The sequence below is a fragment of the Mangifera indica genome, chromosome 9 (assembly GCF_011075055.1).
Source record: "Mangifera indica cultivar Alphonso chromosome 9, CATAS_Mindica_2.1, whole genome shotgun sequence".
Lineage (NCBI taxonomy): Eukaryota > Viridiplantae > Streptophyta > Magnoliopsida > Sapindales > Anacardiaceae > Mangifera > Mangifera indica.
This window is the reverse complement of record NC_058145.1, coordinates 1,641,668-1,656,794: the sequence shown is the minus strand read 5'-3', so window position 1 is coordinate 1,656,794 and position 15,127 is coordinate 1,641,668. Positions and strand designations below refer to the sequence as shown.

The 15,127-nt window shown below is 31.6% G+C and overlaps 1 protein-coding gene and 1 pseudogene across 1 annotated transcript; one reads left to right on the top strand and one right to left on the bottom strand.

Annotated features, from left to right (window-relative positions):
• The window catches only part of LOC123225858, a 35,473-nt pseudogene extending 25,202 nt beyond the window's left edge, over positions 1–10,271 (top strand).
• A 2,094-nt stretch (positions 10,272–12,365) lies between these two features.
• On the bottom strand, positions 12,366–13,694 carry LOC123225859 (heavy metal-associated isoprenylated plant protein 31-like). Its single transcript, XM_044650168.1, has 2 exons — positions 13,534–13,694; positions 12,366–12,746 (listed from the first exon to the last, which is right to left on the bottom strand). Exons 1-2 carry the CDS (start codon positions 13,673–13,675, stop codon positions 12,424–12,426), a joined length of 465 nt encoding a protein of 154 aa, XP_044506103.1. The 5' UTR covers positions 13,676–13,694; the 3' UTR covers positions 12,366–12,423.
• Positions 13,695–15,127: the final 1,433 nt, after the last annotated feature.

Below are 15,127 nucleotides of genomic sequence, written 5' to 3'. Positions count from 1 at the left end.
CACTTAATTGCCCTCCGATTCGATCAATAATGCGATTCTTGGCTAAAAGAAAGGTTCTGTGACATGGACGCCAACTCGGTCGGTCGGTTGGCCCACCTAACAGATGATGAGATTCTAACTTAATACTTATCATGATGGCGCAAGATGATTTGTGAAGTACCAAAATATAATTTTAATTATTATATTTTTCTATTAGAGATCAAGATGGACTTATCCTCATAAAATTCTTCCTGTTAGAGTTTTGAGATCTGACCTTTGTGGGCATAATTAGTACCTTCCTTTAAGGACAGATCATTTATTTTACAATGGAGTTGACCATAAATCTTTAACTGGAATCAGTATAGGGAAATTAAATTGGGAGAAGAAGGAAGCTTGACAGAATTTCGAAAGAGTCGAATTTGGCTTGCCTTATTATGTTGAGACATGTAAAGAGCTCATGCAGATCATATTTTGGTTTACTCATTGGTATTATTATAGGCACAGTTTTCTTTTTGTGATTCTGTGTGTGATTGATAATTGTTTTATGTGCTTAATTAATAGTTTGGTCGCCTTATTTATTTCAACTCCTATACTATTCTTCGTTTCCGACACGGTGTGCACTAGACTAGTTGGTATAAGATACTATATATCTTTCTGCTTTTAACTCCAGTCTCCATATACTCACTTTGTGCAATCCTTGTGTTGTTTGGTGCTCATTCTTTGTTTATAGAAGACTTCTAATATATTACAACCAGAATGTCTTGGTTTAGAGAAATGTTATGTGTACATACTTTTGGTATACAATTTGAGTATATAGATGATGTGTCATCATGTAATTAAATATTTTATTTTTATTTAAAATCTTCTAATTATAATATGATACATTATTTGTGCACTCAAACTGTACACCAAAAATGTGTATACATAGTTTTATTGTTTGGTTTAATGATATCACTTATTTACTTAAATAATTACTTATCTCTGTTTTGCATTTTTGTTTTAATCCTCTTTCTTTACTCATTTAGGCGTTTTGATAGAGGTTTTAGGGTTATCCAATCGATCCACCCATTTCTTATATTTTAGATTATTTCTTAAGCATTGTATATTGCCTAAGCTTCATTGTTTAACCTAGATTCTTGTTTCAGTTTAAAATTATAAGTTTTTTCTAATTATTATCACCACATTGTAGATGTGAGATCTTTATGCTTCTGACCAGGTTCTATCCATTTTATGAGACTTCCAAGAATTGAGAATTTATAAGGGTCTATAGAGTTTTTAGCAGATCATGGCTAAGAATAAAGTTGAGGTGGTTGTGGCATAGATAAAATAAAGGAAAGCCAATGGAAATTGAGGTGTTGAAATAAGTTGTGAATAATGGGCAATGAGTGGTATTTTGGTTGCTGGAAGTGGTCGTTATGGCTACTGAGGTTAGACAATGGTTGTACAGTGGAAACGATTAGGATGATGATGTTTGCAGCAGTGCGGATAGGGTATATGGTGGAATCGCTGATAATTGATGTTCCGATGAAGGCATTTAATTGGAACTGTTAAAAATGACATGGATGGATGTTATCCCATTGCAGCTAGGCAATTTGTGATGTTGCTAAGATTGGTAACAGGGGTGATCATTGTTGTGGACCTTGTGATCTTGTTATTGAAAGTATTAGCAATGACAACAACATGATGGAGACCAATTTGGTTGAAAATTGAGTAATTTTCTTGTTCTCTTTAGTTTTTCTACAGATATCTAACTTTTTGTTTCTCCCTTGATTTAGAGCAAGATTCGAGCTAAGTTGTGTTTGAATATGGGCTAGCTCTAAACCTATATGACCAACTTGAGTATGAGTTCAGTCTTAACTAGGCTTGCTAATGCCCCCACAAGATTCATAAATGTAGCACAAAGGCAGATCACAATTCTATAGTCTTTGTTTATCAAATTTCTTATTGTTGAATGCTAATCTAATGCTCTTCAGGTTAAGTGTGAAAACTAAAAAGAATAGTGATTATAACTGATTGATGACCTGTAATTTGTTATCACCAGTATTGTTCCATCTAAGCAGCTCATTGTTTGATATTCTTTTGTCCAAAGAATCACATCTTTTCAACCATCATATGACATCATTTCAAGTCTTATAAGATAGACCTTATGCTCTAAGATAAACATATTTACTATGTAATGTTATAGTTTAGAGGTTTGGCACAATGGAATTGTTAGTGAGACATCTTGAATACACTCACTTTTGGGGTTTAGTTAAGTTTAGAGTCAAGGGTTATTTTTGTATTGGGCTCATTAGAAAAGTGGTCCAACTCTCAATCAATTTGTGTAAAGATGACTTAGTTCCTTCATTAATATTATACATGACTTCACCTTTGCACTTACCACCCTTACAACTCCTTACTATCATCTCAATACAAATCAAGAACCTTAAACTCTCTTCTTATATTGTCGTGCATATCACAATGATTTTACATTGAGACACGACCATAAGCACTCAAGTACATGCCAATGCAACATGTCATTTACGCTTATTGACCCTTCTTAAACTTTTAGCCACTTATTCCTGAAAATTAGAACTAGTTTCCATAAATTACATGCTTTGATTGTCAAACTTAGGGTTAGATTCGAACCGAATTTGTTTGAATTTGAGCTCGAGCTTTATGGTTGGTCGGCTTGTCAACTTCACAAACATAAAAAAATTTGATGCAAAACAATGTCATTTTAACAAATATATACTAAAACGATATCGTTTCAGTATCGAACCAAGTTTAAAGCTTGAATCGAGTTGAACTTGAGTTTGGCTACTTTGAAACATGTTGAGCTTGAGTTCCTTTGAAGCGAGCTGGTCTCCATGCAAATCAAACCAAGTTAAAGCTCAGTTCAGTTCAAATCTAGCCTTAATCAAACTCAAAGTGCATTGTAAGTTATTTTATTGCGACGATGCTGCTAATGAATGCAATTCAAAGTTTCAAGTTGAAATAAGGATACATCTATTCATCAATTTGAACACTAAAAGTTTCACTAGTAACTAGCTGAATCAACTTTTGAATGAATACACATCTTCATGAAAAGTGTTCATTTACATGTAAAATGTTATTGTTTTGTATTGATTTTGTCACCTAAAAATAGTGATAGATGTAGATGGTTGAAAAATGATACAATTGGTGTAATTTTTTGGTCCATAATCTCTGCCTATTGTTAAAATATTATCATTTTTTAATAAATAATATCATAATTTTGTTTTTCAATTTTATAATTCAAAATAAGTTTAGTTCAATAATCTAACCTATTGTTGAGATATTATCATTTTTAAATATACAATCATTCATAATTTTGTTATTAGTTATGACCCAAAACATGTTTTGAAAGTTTGAGAATTCATATAGTATTTAACTAGTCTTATCACCGTGAGTGCACATACGTATCTAACTATCATATGCTTTGTTAAAGTGAGATTTTTAGGAGAGCAATGTTATATAAAATCATAATAAATACTAATAATAATATGTTGTAATATGATTGAATGTTACCTATTATTAATCTTTAATTCAAAATCATTAAATCAAATAGTAATACATCATCAATGATACCCAATTTGATACTTATTATAAGTGTATATAGTTATATTGTTTGTAAAAGGGTGTTACAATTTATTACAGTTTTTTCTCCTTCAAATGATAATTTTTGGTGAAGAAGATATCCAATTTTAAATATTTAATTGGATGTGTATTATTATATAATTGAATATTGTTTTATCTTTAATTTAGAATCAATCAATCATATGATAATATACCATTTATAAACTCAATTGATTTATCAAAATTGGATACATCTAGTTTTATTGATTTGACCTAGAATAACCTCTAACCTATAATAAAATAATAAGAACAAAGAGAAAAATTATGGACACAAAACTTCTTCCTTCATTCACTTTAATCAATCATATGATAATATATCATTTATCAACCCAACTGATTGGATACACCTAGTTTTATTGATTTGACTTAGAATAACCTCTAAGCTGTAATCAAATAATAAGAACCAGAAAGAGAAAACTTATGGACCCAAAACTTCTTCCTTCATTCATTTTAATATTACTTGTTTATAAAAAGAGAAATCTGGCTACTCTTGTAAAAAAAAATTTAAATCTAATGCATGAAAAAAAATTTGCTATAATTTACTACAGCAAAATTTCATCATTTTTTCTCTTTCTCTGATTCCTTCTGTCTTCTTTCTTTTCCTCTTTCTTCTCTTCTTTCTTTTCTTCTTCGGCTGGCCCAACTGAGATGATGTCCACTTTCCCTACTTTCTTCAATTTCCATCTTTTAAGTAAAAAGTTTTACTTTTAAGTATTATTAATCAAATAAGCACCGTCACATACAGTATGCAATAATACAAGTTTAAGTCAAGTCAATTAAGAGAAATGGCAGAGCATCCAATGTGTTGTCCAAGAAATTTTTACAGGAGCAAAAATTTCTTTTCTACGGAGAAAAATACAAAACTTCAGGCAAATCTCCAAGGGTTGAAAAAAAATAGAGAGATACAAAAATAGATAAGAGAAAAAGAAAGCACAAAGATTACACAGAGAAATTCTCTTAAATGGGTTCTCTATCTTTTCTCTATTTCTTCTACTTTCCAATAAAAACATTCATTGGCTTCTTTATTTGTAGGCCAATTTTAATCGATCAGAGTTATTGCAAATCATGCAACTGTTAAAAAAATGATGATTTTTTGTACTTCATAAATAGCCTATCATAATTGATATCCATCACTTTTAAAAAACTGAGCACTAATTTCGATTGAAAATTTGGAGGTTCAAAGATATGATTTTGCCTCAATCTAAAAATCATTATCACGGTAATTTAAAAGCTCAAAACTCTACCCATAGACTAATTTCGGATAAAAGTTTGAATTATATGTAAAGATAAAATTGTTATTTTATCATTAAACACTAAAAACTTAAGGGGGCATTTGAAGCTGAGGGAAAAAAAAATATTTTGGTAATCTATCTTTTATTATTTATATTATTTTATTTAATTTATAAGTAATAAAAGATTCTGATACTCTTTTATTACCGATGGTGATGTGATAGATAATATAAGAGGTAATTTAATTATCACTTTCACTTTAGATATTAAAAAAAATTCTCTTATTGAAAAAAAAAAAAAACTTCATCGGCTCTCTTATTTATAAGTTAATTCTAATTAATTAGAGTTATTACAAATCATGTGACTGTTAATAAATCTGATGAGTTTTTACTCTTCATAAATGACCAACCATAATTAACATCCACCGCTTTTCAAAAGCTGAACATTAATTTTGAATAAAAATTTGTGGGATCAAAGACATGATTTTGCCACCAAATTTCATTAACAAAAACTTTTACTATTAAATGTTATTAATGAAATAGGGCACCGACACATACACTGTACAAGTTTAAGTCAAGTCAATAAAGAAAAATGGCAGGGTATCCAATGCCTTGATTTTTGTTGAAAATGGGGCGAAATTTGTTGGCTGGTAGCTCGAAACGTCTTGGTGGGTCCATGTGATAGCTCATCTTATATTCGAGTCTATGGTCTGGGTTATCTTATCTTGATCTCGCTACTGCCTGAAAAAATACAAGTTCATTATTGTCTTTCAAGTAATTAGAGTAAACCAGAGTCGGCGGCGTTCCCCAGAGCCTGCCACTTCATCCTCCTCCACGTCAGATAGTGGGTCTCCTAACCCTAAGAGAAGAAGAAACCAGACTAGCTCAGTTACCATTGGTAATCAATTTCTGATTCACTGCCAGTAAATCGGAACAATCAGCCGATCTTATTACCATGTAAGCAGATTTTTAATTTTCTCTTTCGTAAAAAAGAAATTCTGCAAGTTCATGCAATGACTGAAATTCACGACAATGGTAAAATTCCAAAATATTATTTAAGCTATTCTAGTTCGAAGTGTGTGCGGACTTGATACGGTAAAAATTTCATATAGAGTTATTCTTGTTAACTTTTGTCTTGGTTTTCTCTGTAGTGTGAAGAGTGAGACCGGATTTTTTAGCTCTATCCGACAGATCTGATCAAAGCGTCTCATCAGTTCAAGTTGATGGCTTCTTCTTCCAACAATCCAGCCGTAAAGTATGATGTTTTCCTTAGTTTTAGAGGCGAGGACACCCGGAATAATTTTACAAGCCATCTGGACGCAGCTTTGCGTCGTAAGAAGATTCAAACTTTCATCGATGACGAACTCGAGAGAGGAGAAGAAATTTCACCATCTCTATTGAAGGCAATTGAACAGTCAAAGATTTCCGTTATCATTTTGTCAGAAAATTATGCCTCTTCCAGATGGTGTTTAGAAGAACTTGCAAAGATCCTTGAATGCAAAAAGATGGTAATACCAATTTTCTATCACGTTGATCCATCAAATGTAAGGAATCAAACTGGAGCTTTTGGGAAAGCATTTGCCGCACTCGAAAAGCGTTTTGAGGAGAGGTTAGATGTGCTACAGAGATGGAAGACCGCTTTGATGGAAGTAGGCAGTATCTCTGGATGTCCTATAGATGGCAAGAAGTACGTATATATTTTACTTGTTCTCTTTGAAAATATTTTACTTAGTGCTATATTTTTTAAGCCAACTAAGGAAAAGAAATATAATTTTATTTGGAGAAATTTCCTTAATGAAGAAGTGACATATCTTTGATCAAGTAACAAATTTGTTAGATCAGCTATTGGAATGAAATATGTGATATCTTTCTCTCTTTGATTTATTCATACTAACTAACGTTTTTTTTATCTTTTTAGATCTGAATCTAAACTCATAGAAGAAATTGTTACAGATATATCAAAGAGACTAACAAAAATGTCTCCAAGTGATCACAGTGACCTAATTGGAGTAGATTCTGTCATCAAAGAAATTGAGTCTTTATTGGAAATTGGGTCCAATGATGTTTGCATTGTGGGGATTTGGGGCCTTGGTGGAATAGGCAAGACATCTATTAGTCGTGCAATATTCAACAAATATTGGAGCGATTTTGAAGGTTCTTTCTTCGCTGAAAATGTTAGGGAAGAATCAGATAAAAGTAGAGGACTAACTTCCATGCATAAAGAACTTCTTTCCACAATATTAGGGGATACAAATGTCAATCTACGACTCACCGATACAAAAGAAAGACTTGCCCATAAAAAAGGTTTTCATTGTTTTTGATGATGTGACTTCTTTAAACCAAATGGAAAATTTAATTAGAGATCCCAAATGTTTAGGTTTAGGAAGTCGAATTATTATAACATCACGAGATAAACAAGTTCTTAAAACTTGTGGGGCAGATAAGATATACGAGCTTGAGGGATTACGTCATTTTGAAGCTCTTCAGCTTTTTAGCCGTCATGCCTTCGGACACAATAGGGATACAATTAAAGAGTACATGGAGCTATCAGAAAAAATGCTAACATATGCTAAAGGTGTCCCATTGGCTCTTAAAATTTTAGGCTCTTCTCTATTAGGAAAGAGAAAGCAAGAATGGGAAAGTGCAATGAATAAAATAGAAAGAAGTCCTCCTAAGGATATCCAAGATGTGTTGAAAATAAGCTTTGATGGATTAGATTATGAACAAAAGGAAATATTCTTAGATATTGCATGCATTTTTAAAGGGGAAGATAGAGATCTTATAATAGATGTCATGGATTCTTGTGACTTCTCCACAGAGATTGGGTTAAGTGTTCTCATCGATAAGTCTCTCATTGTTGTATTATATAATATGATAACAATGCATGATTTACTTGAAGAAATGGGTAAAGAAATTGTTCGACAAGAATCTATTGAAGATTCTAGCAAACGCAATCGTTTATTTCACCATAAAGATATATATCATGTTTTGACAAGAAATAAGGTGAGGAAAATACATTACTTATTCATTTGTGTGCTATATATAAACATGAAAAATGCATTAACATTAGTGTGTATCATTTCTAACTTCATTTCTCTTGTTGATTAGGGAACTGAAGCAATTAAAGGCATATATCTAGATGCGTCTCGAGTAGAAGAAATACACTTAACTCCTCATGCTTTTTCAAAGATGCAAAGCCTAAAATATCTCAAAGTCGATAGCTCGCACTGTAGAGAGAATTTTAATAAGTTGTATGGATTTCAAGATGTGGAATTTGAATTCCCTGAGCTAAGGTACCTATTTTGGCATAGGTATGCATGGACATCATTGCCTCCAAAATTTCATCCAGAGAACCTTGTTGCACTTGAGATGCCTAAAAGCATCATTAAGCAACTTTGGTCTGGGGTCCAGGTATTTATATGTTATTATTTTTATGAAACTAAAGCACATTGTCAATTCAAGATATCATATATATATATATATACTAATTTCTATGGTAAATCTTATCTATTTAATTTCTTTTTCATTACAGAATACTGTAAATTTAAAACGCATTAACCTCAAGGGATCCAGACAGTTACTGAAATGTCCTGACCTTTCATTGGCCAAAAATCTTGAGACTCTGAATTTAGAGGGTTGTACAAGTTTGATTGAGATTCATTTATCTAGTCAATATCTCAATAAGCTTTCTAGCTTAATTTTGACATATTGCACAAGCCTTCGTAGTATTCCATCAGGAATTTATTCAAAATCTTTGCGAGAAGTTTTTTTCAATGGCTGTTCAAATTTGGGTACGGTGCCAAGTCTATCATGTAATGTTGAAGAGTTACACTTAGGTAGAACTGCAATTAGAGAATTGCCTTCGTCAATCGAGAGTCTATCTAAATTAATATCTTTGAATCTGCATGATTGTACAAGGCTTGAGAGTCTTCCTAGCGGCATTGGTAAGTTGAAGTCTCTTGAAAATCTAACTCTTGACGGTTGCTCAAGACTTGAGAATCTGCCAAGCAGTATTTTTAGTTTGAATGCTCTTGAAGGTATGGATCTCTCTGATTTCTCAGGTCTTAAGATAGTTTCAAGCTTCCCATGTAATATTAAGAGTTTAAGTTTAAATGGAAGTGCAATACAAGAACTACCCTTGTCAATTCAGTATCTATCCAAACTAGAGACATTAGATCTTACAGATTGTTGTCTTGAGAGTCTTCCAAGTAGCATTGGTAAGCTGAAGTGTCTTAAATATCTTCATCTCTCTGGTTGTTTGAAACTTAACAATTTGCCTAATGAGATAGGAAATTTAGAAGCTTTGATTCAACTTGGTGCTGAAGGTACTGGTATAAGGGAAGTACCACCATCCATTGTATGTTTGAATAACCTCCGTGAGTTATCTTTTGAGGGATCTAAGGGTGAGGAACACGTGGGTTTGATATTGCCTCCTTTATCAGGTTTGCAATGTCTCAGGTCTCTAGATCTATCTGATTGTTGTATCACTGAGTTACCCTGCAGTCTTGGCCAATTAACCTCACTACAACAGTTAGATATAGGCGGAAACAAATTTGAGAGCATACCGACAAGTATCATAAATCTTTCTAATTTGTCCTGGCTCCGTTTGAGCTGCTGTGACGTGCTTAAATCCTTACCAGAGCTTCCATCGAGCATAAAATGTATAAAAGCACAGAATTGTAAATCACTTGAATTATTATCTGGTTTATCAATTTTATCGTCAACTACATGGAGGCTTAAGACAGTCGATTTCAGCAATTGTTTTAGACTGGACCAGAGTGCCCTTGAAGACATTGTGAAATCTGCTCTACAAAATATTCACCGTGGTGCAACTGTACGTCAATTTCTCCTTTTATTTGTCCTTTTTTTTAAAATAAATCACATATCTTATAATTTCATACTTGATCTAAAGATTTTCACTGTACAGGGACCATTTGAGTATGCATGTTTTCCTGGAAGTTCAATTCCAGAGTGGTTTACTTTCAAAAGTAAGGGATCATTTATAGAGCTGCCACCAGGCTGTTTGAATAATGACCTAGTGCGTTTATTTTTCTGCATTGTTATATCATTCCGAGATGATCATGATATGAGCGAAGTGTTTAGAGTTCACTGTAAGTTGCATCTCAAATCAAATGGTGAGCAATATGAGAAAAGGGCAGAAAGGTCTTGGACCTGTTGGCCCATTCGGCCGTCTGTTGACTCAGACCACATAATCTGTAAATATAGATATTTTCGGCCTTCGTCCGCTTGGTTGTCTATCAATGGTGAAGTTTTGTTTCAATTCTGTATTAAAGATATGGAAGGCAGACGTCTTGAATGTTACGAGGTGAAAGAGTGTGGCGTCCTGTTCTACCCTGTAGCTAGTGGAGCACCATATGCCAAAAGACAAAAGTTGGCCTAATGAGATACTTTCAGTTGCTTGATTTATATTTTTGAATATTTAATTAATTATTCAAATGATACATTATTACTTTAAAAAATATTATAATATTTTTTTCATATCTCCATAGAAAAGTTCAAAAGTAAAATATATGTATTATCTTGAATATTACTAATAAGAAAATTTTCGATGGCATCACATGATATATACTAATATGGTGTATTTTGTTTAAATAATATTTTATTGTAAAAAATAAAAGATTATATAAGGATAGGTTATCTAAAAAATTATTGATTTTATTGGATATAAATGATTATAATGTTTAATAAAATTTGATAAAAATTAATAAATATAAATAATAATTATTTTTTTGTTAGAAATAATAAAATTAAAATTACCAAAATATTTTATTACTTCACAAATTAAACAAAGTAATAAAAATAAATTATTAGAGTAATTTTTAAATCTTTCAACCAAACGCCCACATAATGTAATATTCCAAACAAAGTAATCTTTAAATAATGACGCGACATTGTAATATGATTAGTGAGTAATACAACAAGTATGACATCATTTAATAGCATGATTTTAAACTAACCAAAAAAAGCAAACAATTATATCACTTAATAACAAACTCTCATTTATTTTTGTATTTTTTACAGATAAGTTTGTATAATTTGTTTATACATATAGTATTATTTATTATTAGATATCTAATTTAAAATCAGTTAATCACAAAGCAATAATGTCTTATTGCATGAAATATTATTGAACTCCAATACATAGGGTCCCCAGTTTGTCCACAAACAATTCATTATGTATGGATATTGTTTTGTAATCCTCATCAATTAGTTTTTCCATAATTGCATAATATTATTTATGATCGGATATCTAACTTTAATGACATTAAAATGGCATATTATATCATATACTAAAAATTTAATTTTTTATATCGTATATTTTATCATGGAATACATATTTTTAAAGTAATTATAATAAAATAATAATAATAAAATTTCTAATTGTCGCACTATTATCTTAAAAAATATCATAAACATCTCTTAAAATTTTAATTTTTTGTAAAATACACCCCTATCACATCAAAATTTTTCCAGAAAAAGTGTATTAATTCGTATTGGTAATATGTATTATATCATATAATATTAATTATATTGTATTATATAATACACCCATCATATTTTATAGTTTTTGATATATCTTAGATAAATATTGCTTCCTACAATGTATTTTATCACATTGTGCCATATTTATTATATTTCGTACCATACCAATAACTCTGGCTTCCATTACTTGATTTTATATTTTTAGTAATTGAAACTAGGGTTTAATTTAAGTAGAACTTGTTTGAGCTCAAACTCGCAAGGTTGAAAAATTCAATACGAATCCATTAAAATGATATCATTTTGATTAATATACATTAAAAAAACATTATTTTAGTATCAAATCAAGCTCATACTTGAATCAAACGAGTTGAACTCAAACACCTTTGAAACAAGCTAAGCTTGAGCTTGACTCCTCGAACACCTTTGAAACACGCTACACTAGAGTTTAACTCTACTGAAGCAAGCTCAAATTCAAATTTAACTCAGTTCGAATCCAATCTTAATTGAAAAAAACCCAAAGATAAATAAACTCATAGTCATAGAATGATTCATGTAGAATTGAACCACCTCAATTGCTATAATGACAAGAAGTATAGGTATAAACTCAAAAGAATAATATTATCAGTATCCAATTTCGGGGATTCAATTAAGTAATAGATGATATTTCATCATGTAATTGGATATTAGTTTATCTTTAATTTAAATCACTTAATCATTTGATAACACTTCATCTATATACTGAATTGAAAGTTCAAAACTAAGTGTATATGGTTTTATTGAAACATACAAATGAACCAAAAACCACAATTACTAAATATTAACCAATATGAATTAAAGTTTTTTAGCAACTACAAAGAAGCATGAGACTTAAAGACTAGAAATTTCATGGTGAAAATTACATACAATAAAACTATGTGTACACAATTTTGAATACACAATTAAGTACACAGATTACGTTTTAATATGTGATTAGATAACTTTAAATTAAAAATAAAGTAATATTTAATCATATAATTATATATAAGCTATATACCAAATTGTATACTCAAAAGTTTATGCACATAGCATTGCCTAATCACATGATAGTGCAGGCATGAGGATTGTCATCGCTGAACAATGAGACAACAATTTCATCAGACGCCACAGCAACTGAGTAAACAGAGGGAGTGTGGAAGAACGTATGTGCGTCATTACTGGTTCCATGTTTATCATAATAATGGTTCACCATGTAGCTTGGATACTTGTAAAAGGAAGCAAAATGAGAGTATCCCGAAAATGGCCATGGCGCTACTGCTTTTCCAGCTCGTTTAATGGCTTTCAGCACCTTCCTTTCCTCCAATCCAAACCCTCTCAGCGTAATATTTTGCATCTCCATTTTTACCTCTACTTCTTCAACTCCTACAAAAAATATGACATACCAAAATTGAAGGTTTAGGGGTGGATACAAATCGAACTGAACCCAAACACCCAATGGTTCAAGTTTAGTTCGAATGAAAAATAGTTTAGATTGAATTCAGTTCAAGTTTGTTGAGCCAAAACTATAAGTTACTCAAATTTGTTGTTGAATTCACTATTCAAATTCATGACTCATTGACAAAACAATATTGTTCAATTTAATAATAGACGAAACAATGTTATTTTAACAATTCTTTTTTAACTGAATCACGAGCCAAATGCAAATCAAATTGAACCATTTGCCTGACTTACAAGCTAGATTGAACTAAACTATCTCTAGTTTAAGTTCAGTTCGGTTTTAAAAACAAAGTAAACATTTTAATTCGAACTCGATTCAAATTCCAGCTAAGCTAGTTTGATTCAGGTTCAAGCTTTTGTTGGGACCAAAACCATATTGTTTTAACAATCACTTAAGATAATTCAAATCGAGTCACGAGTCAATTTCAAACTGAATTGAACCATCCACTTAGCTTATAAGTAGACCAAACCGAACTCTCACTAGTTCAGATTCAACTAGGTTTTAAAAACAAACCAAACCTCCTAACTTGAACTTAATTTAACTGCAAATTAAATCAATTCGAACAAAACCGACTTTTGAACTTGAGCTTGATTTGGGTCCAGCCCTACGTCCAGGCCTTTGTTGGGTCTAAAAACATAGTTAAGGCTTAATCTCCACCTAGTTGAACCCATTTTTCTAATATAAGGTACAAGACATGAATTTAAGCTATACCTTTTTGCTTGAAGAGGGCTTTCTTCAACTTAGAAGCACAGCCTTCACAATCCAGATTTGGAACTCTGACCTCCACCATCTGAAAACGACGTACATTGTTAAAATCCCACTTCCAGAATTGATCTTTTAGCGAGTTTTCCATGCAAAGAATTAAAGAGAGAAGAAACTTACAGACATGGCTACTACTAGGAGTTTGAGCTTAAGCTTTTCAACAATGGCGAAACTGGTTGGTTGGTGACAAAATAGTAGAGAAAAGAAGTCGTTTTATGTATCAATATTTAATGCAATTAATTGAGGCTCCTCCCTACAGAAGGTTTTGTAATGAGACCTTATGCCCAAACCAATGCGGTCTATCTGGGGCACGAATACACAATACATTTATGTCAATGAATCAGTATGCTACCGTTTATTTATGCCATGCTTGTAGTTAAATGATTATGATGGGGAGTAAATCACAGTTCCCACCCAACACTTTTCCAGCCTTAATAGTATAAATAACACTTTTTTACCAAAATCAAAAGCTGTTCACATACTTAAAAAAATAGTGTATAAGGGCAAAATAATAATTTCATCATCTATCAATTTTAAAAATGTCCATCACAATTTATCCTTTTAACAAATTTGAAAATTTGCACTTATACTCTTAAAACTCTAACCACTACTCGATTGTAATTTTATTAGCACTAGTGGTGAAGTCGACATCAAATGAATTGAGAATGGTTGATATCAATGGAACGAGTTGTCAAAAGTTGTAATCGACATCAGAGGGAGTTGAAAAGGAGTAGATTAACATGTGAGATATGTTACTAGATTCTATTGATGTGAAATGAGGTGGGAATGATAATATCATTGGGGAAATGAGCCAAAGATAGATAAATTGGCACTAGAAGTGTTTGTGGAAGTTGAATCAAATTCAGAGATGAGTCATCAAAAGTGAGATTGTCAATTGGGTTCCAAGAAAGTTGAGGGTGGGGAGGAAAGAAAATAAGAATAATAGGGTTTTAATTAAATTTAATATCTAGAGGGGCTTTTTTAATTTTTATTATTTTAGGGTGATCTGATAATTTTGAAAAGTTAAATAGTTAAAGATAATAAAGTAATTTCACATGTCCTAACATAGTTTCAAAATTATTTTCTACTAACAAAATTTGATTTGAGTAGGAAGGTATTATTTCGTCACCCAAGAGGTGGAAAGGGGTTTTCAGGCCAAACCTTGGGTGGCCTATGTAATTTACCCAATGATGGGAACCTGGCCACTCGCAATTCAAAGCAAACATATATAATTTCCGATTAACCTAGTATTGTCTTATGTATTTATTAAGCATCATCCCTTCCCTTCCGCGTTTTTCAAGTTATTTATGGCATTGTTCTAAAAACCAAATCAGATAAACTAATAACTGAATTGGATCAACTAATTTTATGAATTCGATTAGGAATCAAGAGTCAGTCTACTTGTTGACGTAGGCATACAAAATTGAGGAAAATTTTGAGTCTGCCACATTAAAGTGTATGTGATGAACCACCAATTCCATAGATGATTAGTCTGTTCCAGTGTCAGATTAATCTATACTGGTCCCTTTATTGGATTAAAACT